At 36.4% G+C, this 24,451-nt stretch overlaps 1 protein-coding gene across 1 annotated transcript in view; it reads right to left on the bottom strand.

Moving 5' to 3' along the window:
• The window catches only part of LOC100375452 (uncharacterized), a 61,111-nt gene that overhangs the window by 35,588 nt on the left and 1,072 nt on the right, over positions 1 to 24,451 (bottom strand). Inside the window, exons 2-5 of the mRNA XM_085500599.1 lie at positions 15,845 to 18,524; positions 14,708 to 15,140; positions 13,682 to 13,848; positions 11,520 to 11,651 (exon numbers count right to left, since the gene is read on the bottom strand). Of these exons, the coding sequence (XP_085356725.1) occupies positions 11,520 to 11,651; positions 13,682 to 13,848; positions 14,708 to 15,140; positions 15,845 to 18,499 (3,387 nt within the window). The 5' untranslated portion in view covers positions 18,500 to 18,524. The remainder of the gene's footprint in view (positions 1 to 11,519; positions 11,652 to 13,681; positions 13,849 to 14,707; positions 15,141 to 15,844; positions 18,525 to 24,451) is intronic.

Genomic DNA, 24,451 nt, shown 5'->3' with positions numbered 1-24,451 from the left:
ATACATACAACCAGCTACATTAGAACCCCACCTACCTTATCTAGTGTACCACATTGCTGTATGAATTCTAAGATATCTTGTCTACTTGGTCTATATATACAATCTGCTACATTAGAACCCTACCTACCTTATCTAGTGTACCACATTGCTGTATGAATTTTAAGATATCTTGTCTACTTGGTCTATACATACAATCTGCTACATTAGAACCCTACCTACCTTATCTAGTGTACCACATTGCTGTATGAATTCTAAGATATCTTGTCTACTTGGTCTATACATAAAACCAGCTACATTAGAACCCTACCTACCTTATCTAGTGTACCACATTGCTGTATGAATTCTAAGATATCTTGTCTACTTGGTCTATACATACAACCAGCTACATTAGAACCCTACCTACCTTATCGAGTGTACCACATTGCTGTATGAATTCTAAGATATCTTGTCTACTTGGTCTATACATACAACCAGCTATATTAGAACTGTACCTACCTTATCTCGTGTACCACATTGCTGTATGAATTCTAAGATATCTTGTCTACTTGGTCTATACATACAACCAGCTACATTAGAACCCCACCTACTTTATCTAGTGTACCACATTGCTGTATGAATTCTAAGCTATCTTGTCGACTTGGTCTATTCATACAACCAGCTACATTAGAACCCTACCTACCTTATCGAGTGTACCACATTGCTGTATGAATTCTAAGATATCTTGTCTACTTGGTCTATACATACAACCAGCTATATTAGAACTGTACCTACCTTATCTAGTGTACCACATTGCTGTATGAATTCTAAGATATCTTGTCTACTTGGTCTATACATACACATTAGAACCCCACCTACTTTATCTAGTGTACCACATTGCTGTATGAATTCTAAGATATCTTGTCTACTTGGTCTATTCATACAACCAGCTACATTAGAACCCTACCTACCTTATCTAGAGTACCACATTGCTGTATGAATTCTAAGATATCTTGTCTACTTGGTCTATATATACAATCTGCTACATTAGAACCCTACCTACCTTATCTAGTGTACCACATTGCTGTATGAATTCTAAGATATCTTGTCTACTTGGTCTATACATACAACCAGCTACATTAGAACCCTACCTACCTTATCGAGTGTACCACATTGCTGTATGAATTCTAAGATATCTTGTCTACTTGGTCTATACATACAACCAGCTATATTAGAACTGTACCTACCTTATCTAGTGTACCACATTGCTGTATGAATTCTAAGATATCTTGTCTACTTGGTCTATATATACAACCAGCTACATTAGAACCCCACCTACTTTATCTAGTGTACCACATTGCTGTATGAATTCTAAGATATCTTGTCTACTTGGTCTATTCATACAACCAGCTACATTGAAACCCTACCTACCTTATCTAGTGTACCACATTGCTGTATGAATTCTAAGATATCTTGTCTACTTGGTCTATATATACAATCTGCTACATTAGAACCCTACCTACCTTATCTAGTGTACCACATTGCTGTATGAATTTTAAGATATCTTGTCTACTTGGTCTATACATACAATCTGCTACATTAGAACCCTACCTACCTTATCTAGTGTACCACATTGCTGTATGAATTCTAAGATATCTTGTCTACTTGGTCTATGTATACAACCAGGTACACTGGAACCCTACCTACCTTATCTAGTGTACCACATTGCTGTATGAATTCTAAGATATCTTGTCTACTTGGTCTATATATACAATCTGCTACATTAGAACCCTACCTACCTTATCTAGTGTACCACATTGCTGTATGAATTTTAAGATATCTTGTCTACTTGGTCTATACATACAATCTGCTACATTAGAACCCTACCTACCTTATCTAGTGTACCACATTGCTGTATGAATTCTAAGATATCTTGTCTACTTGGTCTATATATACAACCAGCTACATTAGAACCCCACCTACCTTATCTAGTGTACCACATTGCTGTATGAATTCTAAGATATCTTGTCTACTTGGTCTATACATACAACCAGCTACATTGCAACCCTACCTACCTTATCTAGTCTACCACATTGCTGTATGAATTCTAAGATATCTTGTCTACTTGGTCTATATATACAACCAGCTACATTAGAACCCTACCTACCTTATCTAGTGTACCACATTGCTGTATGAATTCTAAGATATCTTGTCTACTTGGTCTATATATACAACCAACTACATTAGAACCCTACCTACTTTATCTAGTGTACCACATTGCTGTATGAATTCTAAGATATCTTGTCTACTTGGTCTATACATACAACCAGCTTCATTAGAACCCCACCTACCTTATCTAGTGTACCACATTGCTGTATGAATTCTAAGATATCTTGTCTACTTGGTCTATACATACAACCAGCTACATTAGAACCCCACCTACCTTATCTAGTGTACCACATTGCTGTATGAATTCTAAGATATCTTGTCTACTTGGTCTATACATACAATCTGCTACATTAGAACCCTATCTACCTTATCTAGTGTACCACATTGCTGTATGAATTCTAAGATATCTTGTCTACTTGGTCTATACATACAATCTGCTACATTAGAACCCTACCTACCTTATCTAGTGTACCACATTGCTGTATGAATTCTAAGATATCTTGTCTACTTGGTCTATACATAAAACCAGCTATATTAGAACTGTACCTACCTTATCTAGTGTACCACATTGCTGTATGAATTCTAAGATATCTTGTCTACTTGGTCTATACATACAACCAGCTACATTAGAACCCTACCTACCTTATCGAGTGTACCACATTGCTGTATGAATTCTAAGATATCTTGTCTACTTGGTCTATACATACAACCAGCTATATTAGAACTGTACCTACCTTATCTAGTGTACCACATTGCTGTATGAATTCTAAGATATCTTGTCTACTTGGTCTATACATACAACCAGCTACATTAGAACCCCACCTACTTTATCTAGTGTACCACATTGCTGTATGAATTCTAAGATATCTTGTCTACTTGGTCTATACATACAACCAGCTACATTAGAACCCCACCTACTTTATCTAGTGTACCACATTGCTGTATGAATTCTAAGATATCTTGTCTACTTGGTCTATTCATACAACCAGCTACATTAGAACCCTACCTACCTTATCTAGAGTACCACATTGCTGTATGAATTCTAAGATATCTTGTCTACTTGGTCTATATATACAATCTGCTACATTAGAACCCTACCTACCTTATCTAGTGTACCACATTGCTGTATGAATTCTAAGATATCTTGTCTACTTGGTCTATACATACAACCAGTTACATTAGAACCCTACCTACCTTATCGAGTGTACCACGTTGCTGTATGAATTCTAAGATATCTTGTCTACTTGGTCTATACATACAACCAGCTATATTAGAACTGTACCTACCTTATCTAGTGTACCACATTGCTGTATGAATTCTAAGATATCTTGTCTACTTGGTCTATACATACAACCAGCTACATTAGAACCCCACCTACTTTATCTAGTGTACCACATTGCTGTATGAATTCTAAGCTATCTTGTCGACTTGGTCTATTCATACAACCAGCTACATTAGAACCCTACCTACCTTATCGAGTGTACCACATTGCTGTATGAATTCTAAGATATCTTGTCTACTTGGTCTATACATACAACCAGCTATATTAGAATTGTACCTACCTTATCTAGTGTACCACATTGCTGTATGAATTCTAAGATATCTTGTCTACTTGGTCTATACATACACATTAGAACCCCACCTACTTTATCTAGTGTACCACATTGCTGTATGAATTCTAAGATATCTTGTCTACTTGGTCTATACATACAACCAGCTACATTAGAACCCCACCTACTTAATCTAGTGTACCACATTGCTGTATGAATTCTAAGATATCTTGTCTACTTGGTCTATTCATACAACCAGCTACATTGAAACCCTACCTACCTTATCTAGTGTACCACATTGCTGTATGAATTCTAAGATATCTTGTCTACTTGGTCTATATATACAATCTGCTACATTAGAACCCTACCTACCTTATCTAGTGTACCACATTGCTGTATGAATTTTAAGATATCTTGTCTACTTGGTCTATACATAAAACCAGCTATATTAGAACTGTACCTACCTTATCTAGTGTACCACATTGCTGTATGAATTCTAAGATATCTTGTCTACTTGGTCTATACATACAACCAGCTACATTAGAACCCTACCTACCTTATCGAGTGTACCACATTGCTGTATGAATTCTAAGATATCTTGTCTACTTGGTCTATATATACAACCAACTACATTAGAACCCTACCTACTTTATCTAGTGTACCACATTGCTGTATGAATTCTAAGATATCTTGTCTACTTGGTCTATACATACAACCAGCTTCATTAGAACCCCACCTACCTTATCTAGTGTACCACATTGCTGTATGAATTCTAAGATATCTTGTCTACTTGGTCTATACATACAACCAGCTACATTAGAACCCCACCTACCTTATCTAGTGTACCACATTGCTGTATGAATTCTAAGATATCTTGTCTACTTGGTCTATGTATACAACCAGCTACATTGAAACCCTACCTACCTTATCTAGTGTACCACATTGCTGTATGAATTCTAAGATATCTTGTCTACTTGGTCTATATATACAATCTGCTACATTAGAACCCTACCTACCTTATCTAGTGTACCACATTGCTGTATGAATTTTAAGATATCTTGTCTACTTGGTCTATACATACGATCTGCTACATTAGACCCCTACCTACCTTATCTAGTGTACCACATTGCTGTATGAATTCTAAGATATCTTGTCTACTTGGTCGATACATACAATCAGCTACATTAGAACTGTACCTACCTTATCTAGTGTACCACATTGCTGTATGAATTCTAAGATATCTTGTCTACTTGGTCTATACATAAAACCAGCTATATTAGAACTGTACCTACCTTATCTAGTGTACCACATTGCTGTATGAATTCTAAGATATCTTGTCTACTTGGTCTATACATACAACCAGCTACATTAGAACCCTACCTACCTTATCGAGTGTACCACATTGCTGTATGAATTCTAAGATATCTTGTCTACTTGGTCTATACATACAACCAGCTATATTAGAACTGTACCTACCTTATCTAGTGTACCACATTGCTGTATGAATTCTAAGATATCTTGTCTACTTGGTCTATACATACAATCAGCTACATTAGAACTGTACCTACCTTATCTAGTGTACCACATTGCTGTATGAATTCTAAGATATCTTGTCTACTTGGTCTATATATACAATCTGCTACATTAGAACCCTACCTACCTTATCTAGTGTACCACATTGCTGTATGAATTTTAAGATATCTTGTCTACTTGGTCTATACATACAACCAGCTATATTAGAACTGTACCTACCTTATCTAGTGTACCACATTGCTGTATGAATTCTAAGATATCTTGTCTACTTGGTCTATACATACAATCAGCTACATTAGAACTGTACCTACCTTATCTAGTGTACCACATTGCTGTATGAATTCTAAGATATCTTGTCTACTTGGTCTATACATACAATCAGCTACATTAGAACTGTACCTACCTTATCTAGTGTACCACATTGCTGTATGAATTCTAAGATATCTTGTCTACTTGGTCTATACATAAAACCAGCTATATTAGAACTGTACCTACCTTATCTAGTGTACCACATTGCTGTATGAATTATAAGATATCTTGTCTACTTGGTCTATACATACAACCAGCTACATTAGAACCCTACCTACCTTATCGAGTGTACCACATTGCTGTATGAATTCTAAGATATCTTGTCTACTTGGTCTATACATACAACCAGCTATATTAGAACTGTACCTACCTTATCTAGTGTACCACATTGCTGTATGAATTCTAAGATATCTTGTCTACTTGGTCTATACATACAACCAGCTACATTAGAACCCCACCTACTTTATATAGTGTACCACATTGCTGTATGAATTCTAAGATATCTTGTCTACTTGGTCTATTCATACAACCAGCTACATTAGAACCCTACCTACCTTATCTAGAGTACCACATTGCTGTATGAATTCTAAGATATCTTGTCTACTTGGTCTATATATACAATCTGCTACATTAGAACCCTACCTACCTTATCTAGTGTACCACATTGCTGTATGAATTCTAAGATATCTTGTCTACTTGGTCTATACATACAACCAGCTACATTAGAACCCCACCTACCTTATCTAGTGTACCACATTGCTGTATGAATTCTAAGATATCTTGTCTACTTGGTCTATGTATACAACCAGCTACATTGAAACCCTACCTACCTTATCTAGTGTACCACATTGCTGTATGAATTCTAAGATATCTTGTCTACTTGGTCTATATATACAATCTGCTACATTAGAACCCTACCTACCTTATCTAGTGTACCACATTGCTGTATGAATTCTAAGATATCTTGTCTACTTGGTCGATACATACAATCAGCTACATTAGAACTGTACCTACCTTATCTAGTGTACCACATTGCTGTATGAATTCTAAGATATCTTGTCTACTTGGTCTATACATAAAACCAGCTATATTAGAACTGTACCTACCTTATCTAGTGTACCACATTGCTGTATGAATTCTAAGATATCTTGTCTACTTGGTCTATACATACAACCAGCTACATTAGAACCCTACCTACCTTATCGAGTGTACCACATTGCTGTATGAATTCTAAGATATCTTGTCTACTTGGTCTATACATACAACCAGCTATATTAGAACTGTACCTACCTTATCTAGTGTACCACAGTGCTGTATGAATTCTAAGATATCTTGTCTACTTGGTCTATACATACAATCAGCTACATTAGAACTGTACCTACCTTATCTAGTGTACCACATTGCTGTATGAATTCTAAGATATCTTGTCTACTTGGTCTATACATAAAACCAGCTATATTAGAACTGTACCTACCTTATCTAGTGTACCACATTGCTGTATGAATTCTAAGATATCTTGTCTACTTGGTCTATACATACAACCAGCTACATTAGAACCCTACTTACCTTATCGAGTGTACCACATTGCTGTATGAATTCTAAGATATCTTGTCTACTTGGTCTATACATACAACCAGCTATATTAGAACTGTACCTACCTTATCTAGTGTACCACATTGCTGTATGAATTCTAAGATATCTTGTCTACTTGGTCTATACATACAACCAGCTACATTAGAACCCCACCTACCTTATCTAGTGTACCACATTGCTGTATGAATTCTAAGATATCTTGTCTACTTGGTCTATTCATACAACCAGCTACATTAGAACCCTACCTACCTTATCTAGTGTACCACATTGCTGTATGAATTCTAAGATATCTTGTCTACTTGGTCTATATATACAATCTGCTACATTAGAACCCTACCTACCTTATCTAGTGTACCACATTGCTGTATGAATTTTAAGATATCTTGTCTACTTGGTCTATGTATACAACCAGCTACATTGCAACCCTACCTACCTTATCTAGTGTACCACATTGCTGTATGAATTCTAAGATATCTTGTCTACTTGGTCTATATATACAATCTGCTACATTAGAACCCTACCTACCTTATCTAGTGTACCATATTGCTGTATGAATTCTAAGATATCTTGTATACTTGGTCTATACATACAACCAGCTACATTGGAACCCTACCTACCTTATCTAGTCTACCACATTGCTGTATGAATTCTAAGATATCTTGTCTACTTGGTCTATATATACAACCAGCTACATTAGAACCCTACCTACCTTATCTAGTGTACCACATTGCTGTATGAATTCTAAGATATCTTGTCTACTTGGTCTATATATACAACCAGCTACACTGGAACCCTACCTACCTTATCTAGTGTACCACATTGCTGTATGAATTCTAAGATATCTTGTCTACTTGGTCTATACATACAACCAGCTACATTGGAACCCCACCTACCTTATCTAGTGTACCACATTGCTGTATGAATTCTAAGATATCTTGTCTACTTGGTCTATATATACAACCAGCTACATTAGAACCCCACCTACCTTATCTAGTGTACCACATTGCTGTATGAATTCTAAGACATCTTGTCTACTTGGTCTATGTATACAACCAGCTACATTGAAACCCTACCTACCTTATCTCGTGTACCACATTGCTGTATGAATTCTAAGATATCTTGTCTACTTGGTCGATACATACAACCAGCTATATTAGAACTGTACCTACCTTATCTAGTGTACCACATTGCTGTATGAATTCTAAGATATCTTGTCTACTTGGTCTATACATACAATCAGCTACATTAGAACTGTACCTACCTTATCTAGTGTACCACATTGCTGTATGAATTCTAAGATATCTTGTCTACTTGGTCTATACATACAATCAGCTACATTAGAACTGTACCTACCTTATCTAGTGTACCACATTGCTGTATGAATTCTAAGATATCTTGTCTACTTGGTCTATACATAAAACCAGCTATATTAGAACTGTACCTACCTTATCTAGTGTACCACATTGCTGTATGAATTATAAGATATCTTGTCTACTTGGTCTATACATACAACCAGCTACATTAGAACCCTACCTACCTTATCGAGTGTACCACATTGCTGTATGAATTCTAAGATATCTTGTCTACTTGGTCTATACATACAACCAGCTATATTAGAACTGTACCTACCTTATCTAGTGTACCACATTGCTGTATGAATTCTAAGATATCTTGTCTACTTGGTCTATACATACAACCAGCTACATTAGAACCCCACCTACTTTATATAGTGTACCACATTGCTGTATGAATTCTAAGATATCTTGTCTACTTGGTCTATTCATACAACCAGCTACATTAGAACCCTACCTACCTTATCTAGAGTACCACATTGCTGTATGAATTCTAAGATATCTTGTCTACTTGGTCTATATATACAATCTGCTACATTAGAACCCTACCTACCTTATCTAGTGTACCACATTGCTGTATGAATTCTAAGATATCTTGTCTACTTGGTCTATACATACAACCAGCTACATTAGAACCCTACCTACCTTATCTAGTGTACCACATTGCTGTATGAATTCTAAGATATCTTGTCTACTTGGTCTATGTATACAACCAGCTACATTGAAACCCTACCTACCTTATCTAGTGTACCACATTGCTGTATGAATTCTAAGATATCTTGTCTACTTGGTCTATATATACAATCTGCTACATTAGAACCCTACCTACCTTATCTAGTGTACCACATTGCTGTATGAATTCTAAGATATCTTGTCTACTTGGTCGATACATACAATCAGCTACATTAGAACTGTACCTACCTTATCTAGTGTACCACATTGCTGTATGAATTCTAAGATATCTTGTCTACTTGGTCTATACATAAAACCAGCTATATTAGAACTGTACCTACCTTATCTAGTGTACCACATTGCTGTATGAATTCTAAGATATCTTGTCTACTTGGTCTATACATACAACCAGCTACATTAGAACCCTACCTACCTTATCGAGTGTACCACATTGCTGTATGAATTCTAAGATATCTTGTCTACTTGGTCTATACATACAACCAGCTATATTAGAACTGTACCTACCTTATCTAGTGTACCACAGTGCTGTATGAATTCTAAGATATCTTGTCTACTTGGTCTATACATACAATCAGCTACATTAGAACTGTACCTACCTTATCTAGTGTACCACATTGCTGTATGAATTCTAAGATATCTTGTCTACTTGGTCTATACATAAAACCAGCTATATTAGAACTGTACCTACCTTATCTAGTGTACCACATTGCTGTATGAATTCTAAGATATCTTGTCTACTTGGTCTATACATACAACCAGCTACATTAGAACCCTACTTACCTTATCGAGTGTACCACATTGCTGTATGAATTCTAAGATATCTTGTCTACTTGGTCTATACATACAACCAGCTATATTAGAACTGTACCTACCTTATCTAGTGTACCACATTGCTGTATGAATTCTAAGATATCTTGTCTACTTGGTCTATACATACAACCAGCTACATTAGAACCCCACCTACCTTATCTAGTGTACCACATTGCTGTATGAATTCTAAGATATCTTGTCTACTTGGTCTATTCATACAACCAGCTACATTAGAACCCTACCTACCTTATCTAGTGTACCACATTGCTGTATGAATTCTAAGATATCTTGTCTACTTGGTCTATATATACAATCTGCTACATTAGAACCCTACCTACCTTATCTAGTGTACCACATTGCTGTATGAATTTTAAGATATCTTGTCTACTTGGTCTATGTATACAACCAGCTACATTGCAACCCTACCTACCTTATCTAGTGTACCACATTGCTGTATGAATTCTAAGATATCTTGTCTACTTGGTCTATATATACAATCTGCTACATTAGAACCCTACCTACCTTATCTAGTGTACCATATTGCTGTATGAATTCTAAGATATCTTGTATACTTGGTCTATACATACAACCAGCTACATTGGAACCCTACCTACCTTATCTAGTCTACCACATTGCTGTATGAATTCTAAGATATCTTGTCTACTTGGTCTATATATACAACCAGCTACATTAGAACCCTACCTACCTTATCTAGTGTACCACATTGCTGTATGAATTCTAAGATATCTTGTCTACTTGGTCTATATATACAACCAGCTACACTGGAACCCTACCTACCTTATCTAGTGTACCACATTGCTGTATGAATTCTAAGATATCTTGTCTACTTGGTCTATACATACAACCAGCTACATTGGAACCCCACCTACCTTATCTAGTGTACCACATTGCTGTATGAATTCTAAGATATCTTGTCTACTTGGTCTATATATACAACCAGCTACATTAGAACCCCACCTACCTTATCTAGTGTACCACATTGCTGTATGAATTCTAAGACATCTTGTCTACTTGGTCTATGTATACAACCAGCTACATTGAAACCCTACCTACCTTATCTCGTGTACCACATTGCTGTATGAATTCTAAGATATCTTGTCTACTTGGTCTATATATACAACCAGCTACACTGGAACCCTACCTACCTTATCTAGTGTACCACATTGCTGTATGAATTCTAAGATATCTTGTCTACTTGGTCTATACATACAACCAGCTACATTGGAACCCTACCTACCTTATCTAGTGTACCACATTGCTGTATGAATTCTAAGATATCTTGTCTACTTGGTCTATGTATACAACCAGCTACATTGGAACCCTACCTACCTTATCTAGTGTACCACATTGCTGTATGAATTCTAAGATATCTTGTCTACTTGGTCTATATATACAACCAGCTACACTGGAATCCTACCTACCTTATCTAGTGTACCACATTGCTGTATGAATTCTAAGATATCTTGTCTACTTGGTCTATATATACAATCTGCTACATTAGAACCCTACCTACCTTATCTAGTGTACCACATTGCTGTATGAATTCTAAGACATCTTGTCTACTTGGTCGATATATACAACCAGCTACATTAGAACTTGTTGATGCACCAATACCAAGACTAGTTCCACCAAGTTCCTCAATGATCTAAAAAAATTAAATGTAAACAAGCAGAATGATGTTTAGTGATACATATAGTACTGTACTCGACCGCGTTAGCGCCCAGGGGCCTCAACTCAGAAAATCACGATTTTGTAGGGGTGGGCACTTACCCGAGCACCCCCCTCGAAAAAGAGTGCAAATGAAAATTTTGATTCATCAAGTGACAGATTACGTCTTTGAGGGAAAATCAAATTACTAAATTAATTGCGTCGTCATTGATTTTCACAATGAAGAAACAGAAATGATCACAAAAAATACGCACATTTTATTACAATATTAATTACGTACCACCATAATTTACGGAATTAAAAACATTTGAGTCTGTTGGAACACGGTTGAAGTCAAAATTGTCATATTATTTCCACTGACGAAGTTGTTGGATCGTACGCAAACTCTCGATGAAAATCACTTTCCGTCATGATGCAATTGCAGATTTGACCTACAGCAGCATGCTTTGACCTAATGGGTCAAGTTGGTTATTAACTAATCAGAATGCTGTGTTGTACTGACGCAATTCTTCGGAAATTCTCGAAGACTTTTCGGTAACGCAATGCGGAAGTGAATAATCGATGTCGAAGTACGATCTGTTGGAGTTGATTTCAGTGAATAAACCACATGGTTTTTCAAAAAAACTAGCCATTTTTGAGAGGTAAACTGAATATGGCATGAAATATTTATCGCATTTTACTTGTATTAACAGGTCATTGTCGAAGCGTAGTTTACGCACGGTTACCGTGTTCTACGCATTCACAACATGTTCACAGCGATCGATATCCACGCTGTATCATATAAACAAGATTACCAAGATTCGTTACGCAAGACCAAGTTTTAAATTAGTTGCATTTTGAAGGGGTGGGCGCTTTGCCAAATGTGACCCCAAATATAAAAATTGCGCAAAAGTGGGGGGTGGGCGCTTGCCCGCTAACGCGGTCGAGTACGGTATATGTAGTAACCAAATTGCAAGTCAGAATTATAAATAATTTTTAGCAAAGAGAATTTAATAGATAGCAAGACAGTCACTCAGTTGCAAATAGATAATAGCTGCAATAACTGATATGCAATGTATATAATACAAAATGGCCATTAGTCAGCCATTTTGAATGTAATCTGAAGAACAAAATTATGGGCACCAATGTCCTGGTCATTATAATAAGATGGTAGTTGATATGCATAGTCCTACTGATGAAGTGGCCAAAAACATTTCAGTGTAGTTATACCATACTTTCCTGGTGTTAGGCCCATGGCTGGGGGGCCATGTAAAATCAAAGAAACTTTAAGGGGTAGGAGTGTACCTGAAGACCACCTCAGAAAGATTTGGAAAAGTATAATGATGTCTGTGACAAAAAACAAATAGTACCATGGCCAGGGCAACAATACCCTGCTTATAAAACATTGGGATTTTTGGTTTTTAGCCAAATTTGCACCGTGGGAATTCCAGCTCTTTCTTCAAGTGTCTACCTCCCTCGATATGAGTTGTGTGACCCATGTGTGCATCTCCCCTGGAACGAGCATTTGTGTCGCCAATTATGTGTAAGCATGTGTAAAGTTTACTTTTTGATTATTTTTTAAAACGGTTCAGTATAGCAAGATTAGTTGTCATTGTGAGTGATAACAGAACAGAAAAAGTCTGAACCGTGTTGCGATGTTTTACGTTGGTATTTCTCATTAAAGCACAACCTAACAGTCTTTTTCATCACCACAACATGCTCCAATAAAACACATTTTTTACATGCATATTAAATAATAAACAAAATCTCTGTTTTTAAGATTAAACTCATTATGAATGTCTGGTAAAAAAATCCTGGACATATTCTCAGAGATGGCCTCAACTCATTAAATGCCTAAAAATAACGAGTTGGCTTATACCCAGCCTTATGACCAGAGAAGTACAGTATTGAACAATATTTAATAACTTTGATTAATACTTTCTATACATCATACAGTGTACTCAGGCTACACTGGTAATAGATATGTTTACTTTTTGAAAGATTAATTTGATATATACATGTAGGTACCTTAGGATGTGACTGGATGTATTCCAGGAATGATCCATATCCCATAGCAGGAAAGGACTCAAACTTAAAATGGTCTACCAATCTCTTCTCAATTTTAGATAACAGACTGAGATTAAGATTTCCTTGACATCTTTTAATAAACTTTAACACGTCTTGTAATAAAACAGCTGGAAATAAAAAATACTTTGAGGTAATTCTATTTACAGGTATTACACTTTGAGCAGTACCGTAAAATCTGTATTAGAAGCCGCATCCCTAATAGAAGTCGCACCCATTTTTTTTGAATGTTTGAGAACCAAAAATTCATCATTTCTCATATGTGTAGATGCTCTAATAGAAGCCGCATCCCCTCTGTTGCATTGTACCATTTTAATAGAAGCCGCGGTTTCTAATACAGATTTTACAGTACCACACATTATCTTCAATATATGCTGTGAAACTGCATCAGAAAAGAAACAGATGACGCTGCATCATAGAAAAAAAGGACAAGCATGACCCTTGACCTCCATCGATTTCAGGGAAAAGTGAAAAATTGTTAAATTCAAAAATCACAAATATCGCTTATAATTTGTTTTCATGGTGCATGCTCATGGGTTCTTTTACAAATTTAAAGTACAATGTACTTTAACACTGTATGACTTTCAAGCAACCTGCCATTATTTTGGCATTCAATTTATTACGGCTGTACATTTATCATATTCACATTGTATCATGCATTTATTGCTTTTGGGTCAAGATTTATATCTGTGCAGCATATCAAACCACTGTGCTTAGTTATCTAAACTGGTCAGGGGAAGCAGCACTGTACTGATTTTTATATTGATCGTTCCAATTATTCATTTCTTTTACATTTTAATGGTAATTTTGATGCTGATTGCTCATTTTCCGGGACTCAAAGGCAGCTTTCAAATTCCAAGACTTTACAGTATACTCCAAGACTGTAGTAACTCAGTGATTAGTAAATATATACATATCTGTTCAAATATGAATGAGAAGGTATTAGGCGAAGATATGAAATCAAATTACCTGGTAATGGTGGAACCATCTTTTCCTGCTCCATGTGATGTTGTGTATCTTGTATCTGTACCGATGAGTGTTGTAGATTTGCAAACTCTTCTGGTTCTTCTAGCGTTGCTGTACAAATTGCTAACTGGAACAGATTCCTTGCCATGGAATCACCCAACAGAGATTCTATGAAGCGGTCGATATTCTGCTGCAATCGCTTACTTGAAAAAATACGTTTACATGACATGAAAACTTCCAGGATGACATCCGCAGCCATCATAGATGAATACTTTTTGCGTAGTTCATAGCCAGGTGTTGTGGTGTCAAATGCATTAAGAACCTGATCTTTAACCTTTCTCAACCGACCCTCGATCTCTGTTTCCATATCTTCAACAACAGCTGCACGAACTCTCTCAAATGTCTCTTTCTCATGCCGTTGAGAGGTTTTAATCACCTAATAAAAATTCACAGTTGAAAAGATGTCCATATATTAAGATAGAAACACAGTCTCAAAAATCTGAGTTAAAAACTTATTTTAGATAAATCTAAAGCCAAGAAAAAAAAAGAAAAAGTCAATTTGTTTCCCAAAATCAATGCATGTGCTTTTTTACTTTTAAAATTGTATTTCAATTTTTCACATGCATGATGGCCAGAGAAAAAAAACATTTTTTGGAGCCTACCATAAACGTCTGACGGCTTCTTTATATGTTTGCATATGTCTGACATGTGAATAGTTACAGGACATTCTTGCTATTGAATAATTGATTCAATAATTCAGAAAATTAAATTTCTTGCATCGTATTCTCCATATTCCGAAACTCTGTGTTCCAATTAGGAGTCCAAATGTGTATCTGTTGTTCTGTAGTGCTTGGTTTCGCTGTAGTCCATTTTTTTACTGCAGGTGGGTGTTATTGGGTCAGTCGTGGGGGTGAACACCAAACTAGGGAGCTACAATACAAATCTATATGAATCACCATAACGGGGTAACTGAAACTCGCTTACTTGATTTTTTTGTTTCATTTTGCTCACAACTATCAACCAAGAGTCTGTAGCATGTCTGTGTGTCATCCAGAGGACGCTTTCAGTGCAGTGCATCTAGTTCGTGACTTGTTAAACTACCAAGATCACATATGACAGCCCCAAAAATAACATACTCACCGATATTACCAAGGCAATACTTTGAATTTTAACACCAAGTTGATACGGTTCATCACAGTCACATTGGTCCATCAGATACTCCATGAATTTATTGACATCTACTGGTGATCTCCAACAATCATATTTCTTCATAAACACTCTGAGATGTCGCATAATATCTACAGTAGTAATGTCTAATATCTCACTATCCATCATGGTATTCGGCAATTGAAAGTATTTATAGACAAGAGGTAGTTTGGCGAATGGACCTAAATTCAACTCGGCAAAACTCTTCTTATCCTTTTCTAAATCCCCCAAAGACTGCAGCAACTCATATGCGGTGGATACTGAGCGTACCATGAAAAACGCCTGAATGTAAGCATTGACTTTGCATTGTAATTGATGAAGACTGAATAAACGTGATAAGTGTTTTTCCTGGTAGATGCCCAGTTGATGTAGTGATTGCTTGTTAAAGGCTTGCAGCAGCATGTCTTTAACTTTTTCAGTCGTCACATACTCTCCACATTCTGACAGTTTAATAATGATGTCGTTGCATACAGAATTGAGGTGTTCTTTTGAGGGAACTCCGCCTTTAAAATTGTGCTGTACCACAGGCTGTATTTGAGCAGTGCTGTTTCTAACAGTATCACTTCGTTGTATCGCTTTACCTGGTTTATGTATTGGAGATCTGGTTTCTCTAGCGACTGGTAAAGATTGCGTATGTGACTTGCGATTCTTGTTAGTTGCTTCTTGTTCTTTCCCAAGATCAGGCCATTCTTCCATGTCTATGTTTACGTTTTTGGTACAAGGTTGAGCGGAAGCTAACTCAATTGCTGATTTTGTTGGGATATGTTTCTTTGAGGTTCCACACCCAACTGCTATTGGGGGATTTGTTTTGGTGTCAGTGGCATGTGGTGAAGACTTCCTGTTTGGTGATTGCATTCCCACTGCCATTAGTGGTGTGTGCTGAACATCTGCTTTTTCTTGTACAGCCATGGGTACACTCATTATAGGTGTCGGCAGCAATGCAGAATGTGACCGTCCTAGAGTTTTAGATGCTGCATCAGGCCCAAACTGACTTGACTTATTACCTGTCTGACTCTGATGCTGCCTGCTTTGAATAAACAGTTGTCTTGCCTTATGTGTTTCATTCATCCACATAATATGCTGGTTATCAATCTGCTGTTTATGAAATAGGAACTGCTCTGGTTTCAGCATCCCAGTCTGAGTATTCTCACTCAGTACCTGTAAAGCTTGTTTGTATTGATGCTGTAACTGTTCAAGTTTTAGTTCAAACGCATTGAGAATGCGTTGGTCTTCTGATCCATAAGGATACTCTGCAATTGGCAGAATTCCGGAATTGTTTTCAGTGTTGCCAGACATTTCTGTTCTTTCACTGCATTCCGTATCGTCATCCTCACAGGCAGAAGAACAAGTAGCTGATTCATCTTCTGGGTCATTGACAGGCGGCAACTTCTTAAGATTGCTATCTTGTATTGTTGATTTAGAATTGACTTGGCCATCTGCCTTGGCTTCAACTGATGTTTCTTGTAGTTGGTGGGATGCCTCCTCATTTGTTTTCTCTCTGATCAAATCGCTCCCTCTACTGACAACTTCTTTCGATCTGTATTCTTCACTCAGTCTGGCAACATATTTATCCATAACCTTCGGGGGTGGTGAAGCAAATATGTCATAAAAACAATAAACCAAATCATCTACATGAGATATACCATACTTTTTGTGATTGAGAGGTTTTTGAAAGATCTTTTTGTATGTACGTGTGACATTCTTCCAATTGAAACCGTTAGGATAGTCTTGTAGGATGGCAATTATTTCTTGTTTCAGCTTTGCAAGACCTTTTACATCAACATCCTTGGATACATCTATGCGGAAATTCTCCTTAAGTGTCACCCAGGTAAATTTCCCATTTCTCCTTCTGTCTAAGAGATCCTTAACTAAATCTTTTATGAGATCGTCAGTATCCCGGTAGCCGTATTTTCCAAGGATCAAACTACCCTTGAACATTCTACTGTAGGCAGTAAGGATGTAATGACTAGGAAGGCCAAATTTAAAATGTGAAAACAGTTTTGTGAAATCAGATCTTAACTTTTCTTTTTCTATGAGAATCTTCTTTGGATCCAATTCAAAATGTATCTGCTTCTCTTTCACCTCTGTCTTACGTCTCACAACAACAGGTTCTGGGACAACTTTTAAAACAATCCGGGGCTTGGTATTTTGTGTCACCTCAAGAACATCAGAAAAATGTTCTATTATTTTCTCAATGTTGTGGAATCCGTATTCTTTTGGGGATAGGTTCTTGTGATAGTGTTGTGAATATGCTGTGGAAAGTTGATATTTTCGAATTCCTTTTTCTTGGGTCTTCAATAGTTCAATGATCTCACTTTTAAGCCTGTTTCTGTTAATTTCCAAGTTTTCCATGGACAGTAACTCATCTCCAACCACACTTCCATCAGATTCTGAGATCAAACTACTGACATCGCTATCATCATTCATCTCAGGTGCAGTTGTTTTTATTTTTTTCATTTTAACCACCCTCTTCTGGTCAATTCGTTGTAAGTCTTTTTCATCAGTAGGTGGAGTTTGTTTTCTAAAGGGAAATCTTAGATCTTGTATTTTTTCATTTTTCTTTCCATCTGCACCACTTTGTTTTGACATCCTCGTATCAGAATAACCAGGAACTCTAAAGAAATAAAACAAAAAAACATAGCATAACTATTACAACCTTGTATACATTAAGAACCAAGATTAAATAACAAATGTATGAATGTTTAACAAACAATTTTTTCTTTGCATTGTGAAAGTAAGTATAAAATGTGCAGAAAAAAAAGTTGTTATAATTACATAAATAAATTAATTAATTAATATTCATATTCATAAATTAATACTACATGTACTGTATTAAGTTCAATGTCCTATATTTAACAACATATGTATTGTACAAGTAACCTGTATAATGCTGTGTGGGTAATATTTTTATATTGATTTTTGTTGCATTTGCAGCAAATAGTTACCAAACAATGAGAAATCTATAGGATTGGATATACCTCTTAGCTGGCTTTACATGCATAGTTCAAGCCTGCCTAACCAGTGATTATACCAGGCTTTAGTTACAGCACCTAGATGATCTGTGGTTAAAGCTTCATGTTCCGAGTAATCGCAAGAAATTGACATTACAATAGAAAATAAATGTCTGGCAATACCATGCAATTAATAGCAAGTCATCTGAGTGAAATTCCTGGGATTGAAACATAGATTTTGAAGTCACTGATGTAGGCAATAAATAACTTCAAGTTGGCATAAAGACGAGGTAGTTTATTTAATCAGTGCTGAACTAGAAGCTGAAATTATAATTAAGTTCGTTGTCATATAATTTGTTCATTTAAATTTCTCCTGACGTCGAATAGAATACACTGGTGAAAGGATGTTTTGGGGTGTAGTTTACATTGTGTATGGGGTGGTTGGTTCGGGTGTCATAATTTGTTCATTTCCAACTCTTATGAAGTAACATAGAATTTCATTTAATTTATTTTCGATGAAAAGTTATCAAGCATAACGTGTGAATTCAATTTTCACTTTGCTGTGTCAAGTCTCAATAGAGTATGAGGGAAATGGCATTTTCACTGGCATTTATTTTAGCGGAAAAATGTTTACAGTGAAAATGAAGTATTCCACATTATTACATATGTACTGCAATTTATTTTGATTCGTCCCTGAAATCAAAATCGGTATTACCACACCCCATATGCAAAGGAGATCTGAGAGCAAACAAAGCAGTCCTTTCAAGAGTAGCGTTTTTCGAAACATAGCAGAAATAAACAATATTTAGAAGTATGATATTTCCCCTTGGGGTACATGAATATACTTGCCGAGTGAAATGAAATTTGAACAACAGTAATGGTACTTCTAGGCAGTCACTTATTTTGACTAAAACTAATTTGCATATCACCCATGCAATAATGTTTTCGATATTTTCACGGTCAATATGCAAATGAACATGGTATTGGCGATCCGCTCCACTAGGATTGCCCTTAAAATGTGTGTGTGATTTCCAGTGTTTTCACGTATTGATTCTTCTGTGAATTTTTTGGCTTGGCCAATTTCGCTCAAACTTAGCAGGTTGGTCACACCTTCACCCTAGTTATTAGGAAAAATCTGAAAAAAAATGTTGCCAATTGTTGCCATAGCAACAGCCAAAAAACTGATTTTTTTTTAATACCTTCTCGCCAAATGTATCACACCCTACATTTCTATGATTAAAAAGCACGGACGTAGCTCATCTACTCAGCTTGAGTGTGGGCAAAAATTTACTGTTTTTTATGTCTATTTTTATTACCGATGGGATTGACCCCAACGTTGGGGTAACTTTTCACCAGCAACTGCCTTTAACTCCTCTGAGATTTTTTTGGCTTGGCTAATTTTGTTCATACTTGACAGGCAGGTCGTACCGTCACTAATTGGAAAAACAATCCTGGCCCACCGCTACAATGGCAATAGCCAAGAACTGTTTTTAAATACTTTCGCCCCAAATGCATTACCTTCTACCTTCTAACAGCGGTTTTCAAATGATCATGCCTTTTATTTTGGCTACGTTGCATACCGGTAAGTGATCACCGGCACCGACATTGTTACACTGTATCAACGTAATCCCAATGCAACTTTGAACTACGAGTGAACTGTAAATGCTGCCTTCAATCTAGAAAATACTATTGCAAATGGTTGGAAATAATACACAGAAGAATACGTCCTAGCAATAAAATAAAGTGACTTCTAAAGACTGAATGTTTTTTGTGAACTTTATACACGGTGCCCAGATTTAGTTATAAGCCGACGTTAGCTTCACGTGCATGTCCTACCATGGCAACAGCCTAAAACATATTGCATGTTTTTTGAGCGGAGCGGATCGCCAACCAGCCTACCGGCTTGTTTTCATTGGCAACCGAACTATTTTTATTTTGTAAACAAATTTTCGTGTGCTATTTTTATCCAGTTCAAATCGTTCAGCAACATTTTTAGCACATCAGGTGTACATCACATGGAATACTACGATGGAGATAACTTGATGTATGTTGACTGAGTTTTATAAACCCTGAAGGGCTCTTAGAAGATCCACCCACAATAAAATTAGCGATTGCGATGAAGAGCAACCATCAACATCAAAGTACCAGGAGGTTTCTGCTTGCGACGTTGCGGCGTTACCCAGTTCCGAATAAAGATTACCAACGCCAAATGAGCAACATTTGAACCGGTAATCAAGATTCATTCAATCCACGGCTAACAAGCAACATAACAAGCGAAGTTGTAGCGTGCAGCTCTGCGACGACCGCTGTCAACTTTTAACTTCAACATAAATTTAAACTACATATCGAGATCGGACGGAGGCCTGTCTGCACCCTTCACCATTCACGAATCATGTGGTGTGTCGTTCTCCTTCAAACCCGGGATTCAATCAATAGGGGAGTTTGAGTAAAAAAACACATGCAATTTCAACATTTTCAAACCAGTATACTAAAACAGAAATGCTCAGCGATGCAGAAGTAGAACAGATATTACTTTTCAGTATACACATCTCTGTTCATACTATCCCTCACATATTCTACTCCCAATTATTCCTGCGTAAAATGGAATAGCCTCCTTCCATGTTGACATTTTGAGTAAAATCACGTGATAGGCTGTTAAAATTGGCTGTTACTTAGTCTTTCGCCGGTCTGGAAAATGTGTTTAATTAGCTTGCATTCAAGCAACAATGCAGATTTCCCAGTGGGAGTGAAACCAGATCAACTCTGCCATTAACAAATAGGGGTGTTTTCAAGAAAAAACGAAAAACCCTGGAATGCACACAACACACTGAATTTCAGAACAAATCTTGCATTAGTTACAGCAGCAGAAGACCACAGAAATATCAGACGAAACATGAAAACATTATATATTGTATTTCGGCCTGAACCCTCTCTATTGTAATTCCAGGAATTACCCCCATATGTGCATCCATTTTCCACCTTAGTATCACCCACCCCTGAAAACAAACTCTTAATACCACGCTGAAGCGTTTAATTATAAAAATTTCTAAAAATAGACACATCTAAGCAAAATTTGGCAGAAAAAATACTAGCCAATGTGTTCCTCAATAAATATAACACATATATGTAATCTCAATGTACTACTCTATAAAATAATATACTGTTAAATATTTTATTTTAGCTGGAATTTATTTTCGCTGAATAGATTTTTTGGGTGTTTTGTATGAAATTTAATTTATTTATGTATGATTTTTGATGAGAATGTAAAATATAGAAAAAAAGGTATATTCCCGGGATTTTATTTTCACTGAATCATTCCTTCAGCAAAAATTAATTCCAAGCGAAAATAAAGTAATTTACTATAAGTTATTATAAGAATATCACAAAGTATGCACTACATACAGCAATAAAGTATTTCCGTGATAACCATCATGGTATTATACATTTTTTCCTGCTTGTAATAATTTATTGGAGATAACAGCTTGAAATTTCAATGAAAAATGTTTGTGTTGTGCGAACATTGTCATTATATGGATGGATGAATTCCATTGTTTTCAGTGTCACATGTATAATAATCAACCAAAAATGGAATGAAAATCTATTATTATACACCTGTCACCAAAACGCCATAGGTTACAGCGTGCCGTAATTTTGCAGTATTGCCCTGGGTATTTTCATCGTACCATATTAGAAAACGCGAATTCCAAATATGGAATGATTACGCATGTAATCCTCTAATAATAAAAACAAACATGGCAGTCCCCGGAGCCCATACAAAGAAGTTCGCTAAATCTGTTCCAAACTTTTTGTATTTCGGCATTCCCATGATATACTGTGGAATACTTTATTTTCGCTGGAATTAATTTTCGCTGAAAAGGCTTTTTGGGCATTTTGTATGGAATTTATTTTCAGTGAATTTATTTTCACTGATTTTTGATGAGTTTAATGTAAAATATAGGACAAAAAGTATATTCGCTGGATTTTATTTTCACGGAATCATCCCTTCAGCGAAAATAGCGAAAATAAATTCCAAGCGAAAATAATTTTATTAAAAGTATTCTACAGTATCCTTGGAAGAAAACATGTATACTAATAAGGTTATTATGAGGATACCACACAATTTGCACTCAGACAGTACACGGTCACATCGACCTCCGCTGCATGCCGGACGATACTCCCGCTGTACTGTCCTTGTTCATACTTTTCGGTATCCTCATAATAACTTCATAGTATCAAATTTCATGTAAACAAACAATGAATTTTACACGTGTTATGAGTCCCATATCGAACAGGACGTGGCGCGACGACCACTGCCCTTTAAAGTGATAATAAACTATTCTACATGCATTCTACTGACTTCATTTTAGCCGGAATTTCGGGGTTTAGCTGAAAAGACATTTTAGCTTTTTATTTTCACTTAATTTTAATGAGTCTATTTGACATATTATTCTTTAATTTTATTTTCACTGATTCATCCCTTCAGTAACAAGTCATTGTCAATGACACGTCCCCGTTTCGTTCATATTTGAGTGACATATACATTCAAAGCAGATCATGACCGAAATGCACCTGCATATGTACAACACATTGTGCTAAATCTGAACTTAATCCATCCATGCATGACTGAGATCCGGTTCTGGAATTGTGAAAATACGTGATTTTGATGCATTTTCGGCCTTAAAATGGCCATCATTCCACTATTGTTAAGCAGATCATGAAACAAATGCACATATCTATTTGTGACATGATGTACCATGTGTGTGTGAAGTTTGAACTTGATCAATCCAGACATGTCTTGGATACGGATCCAGAACTGAATTCTTTAACAAAATGGCCGCCAGTCGGCCATTTCGAACTTGATCCGAAAAAAAAAAAGACATGCATCAAGGTCCTATTATGTTTAATGTATGTACCAAATTTGAACAAAATCCATCCATGCATAACTGAGATACGGGTCCGGAATGGTGAAAATGTGCGATTTCAATGCATTTTCGGCCTTAAAGCGGCCCCCATTTGGCTATCGTTAATGAGATCATGAAACAAATGCACATACATATTTGTGACATAATGTACCTTGTGTGTGTGAAGTTTGAACTTGATCAATCCAGACATGTCTCAGATACGGATCCAGAACTGAATTCTTTAAAACAAAATGGCCGCCAGTCGGCTATTTCGAACCCGATCCAAAAAAAAAAATGACGTGCATCAAGGTCCTATTATGTTTAATGTATGTACCAAATTTGAACAAAATCCATCCATGCATAACTGAGATCCGGGTCCGGAATGGTGAAAATGTGCGATTTTGATGCATTTTCGGCCTTAAAATGTCCGCTATTCGCTAATCGTTAATCAGATCATGAAAAAAATGCATGTGCATATGTCCCATATAATGTGTGATGTATGAGTGAAGTTTGAACTTAATCGGTCCATGCATGTTGGAGATACAGGTGATCACGGACGCACGGACGGACGGACGCACACAGGGCAAAACATAAGTCCCCGTTTTCGGACTGCGTCCGAACGGGGACTAAAAATAGCGAAAATGAAGTAAGTAAGTAAGTAAAAAAACAGCTACTCAGTTACCTAGTTA

Source organism: Saccoglossus kowalevskii, chromosome 6, assembly GCF_978046115.1.
Source record: "Saccoglossus kowalevskii chromosome 6, keSacKowa6.1, whole genome shotgun sequence".
Lineage (NCBI taxonomy): Eukaryota > Metazoa > Hemichordata > Enteropneusta > Harrimaniidae > Saccoglossus > Saccoglossus kowalevskii.
Note: the sequence above shows the minus strand (reverse complement) of the source record. Positions and strands in the feature narration are given on the sequence as shown.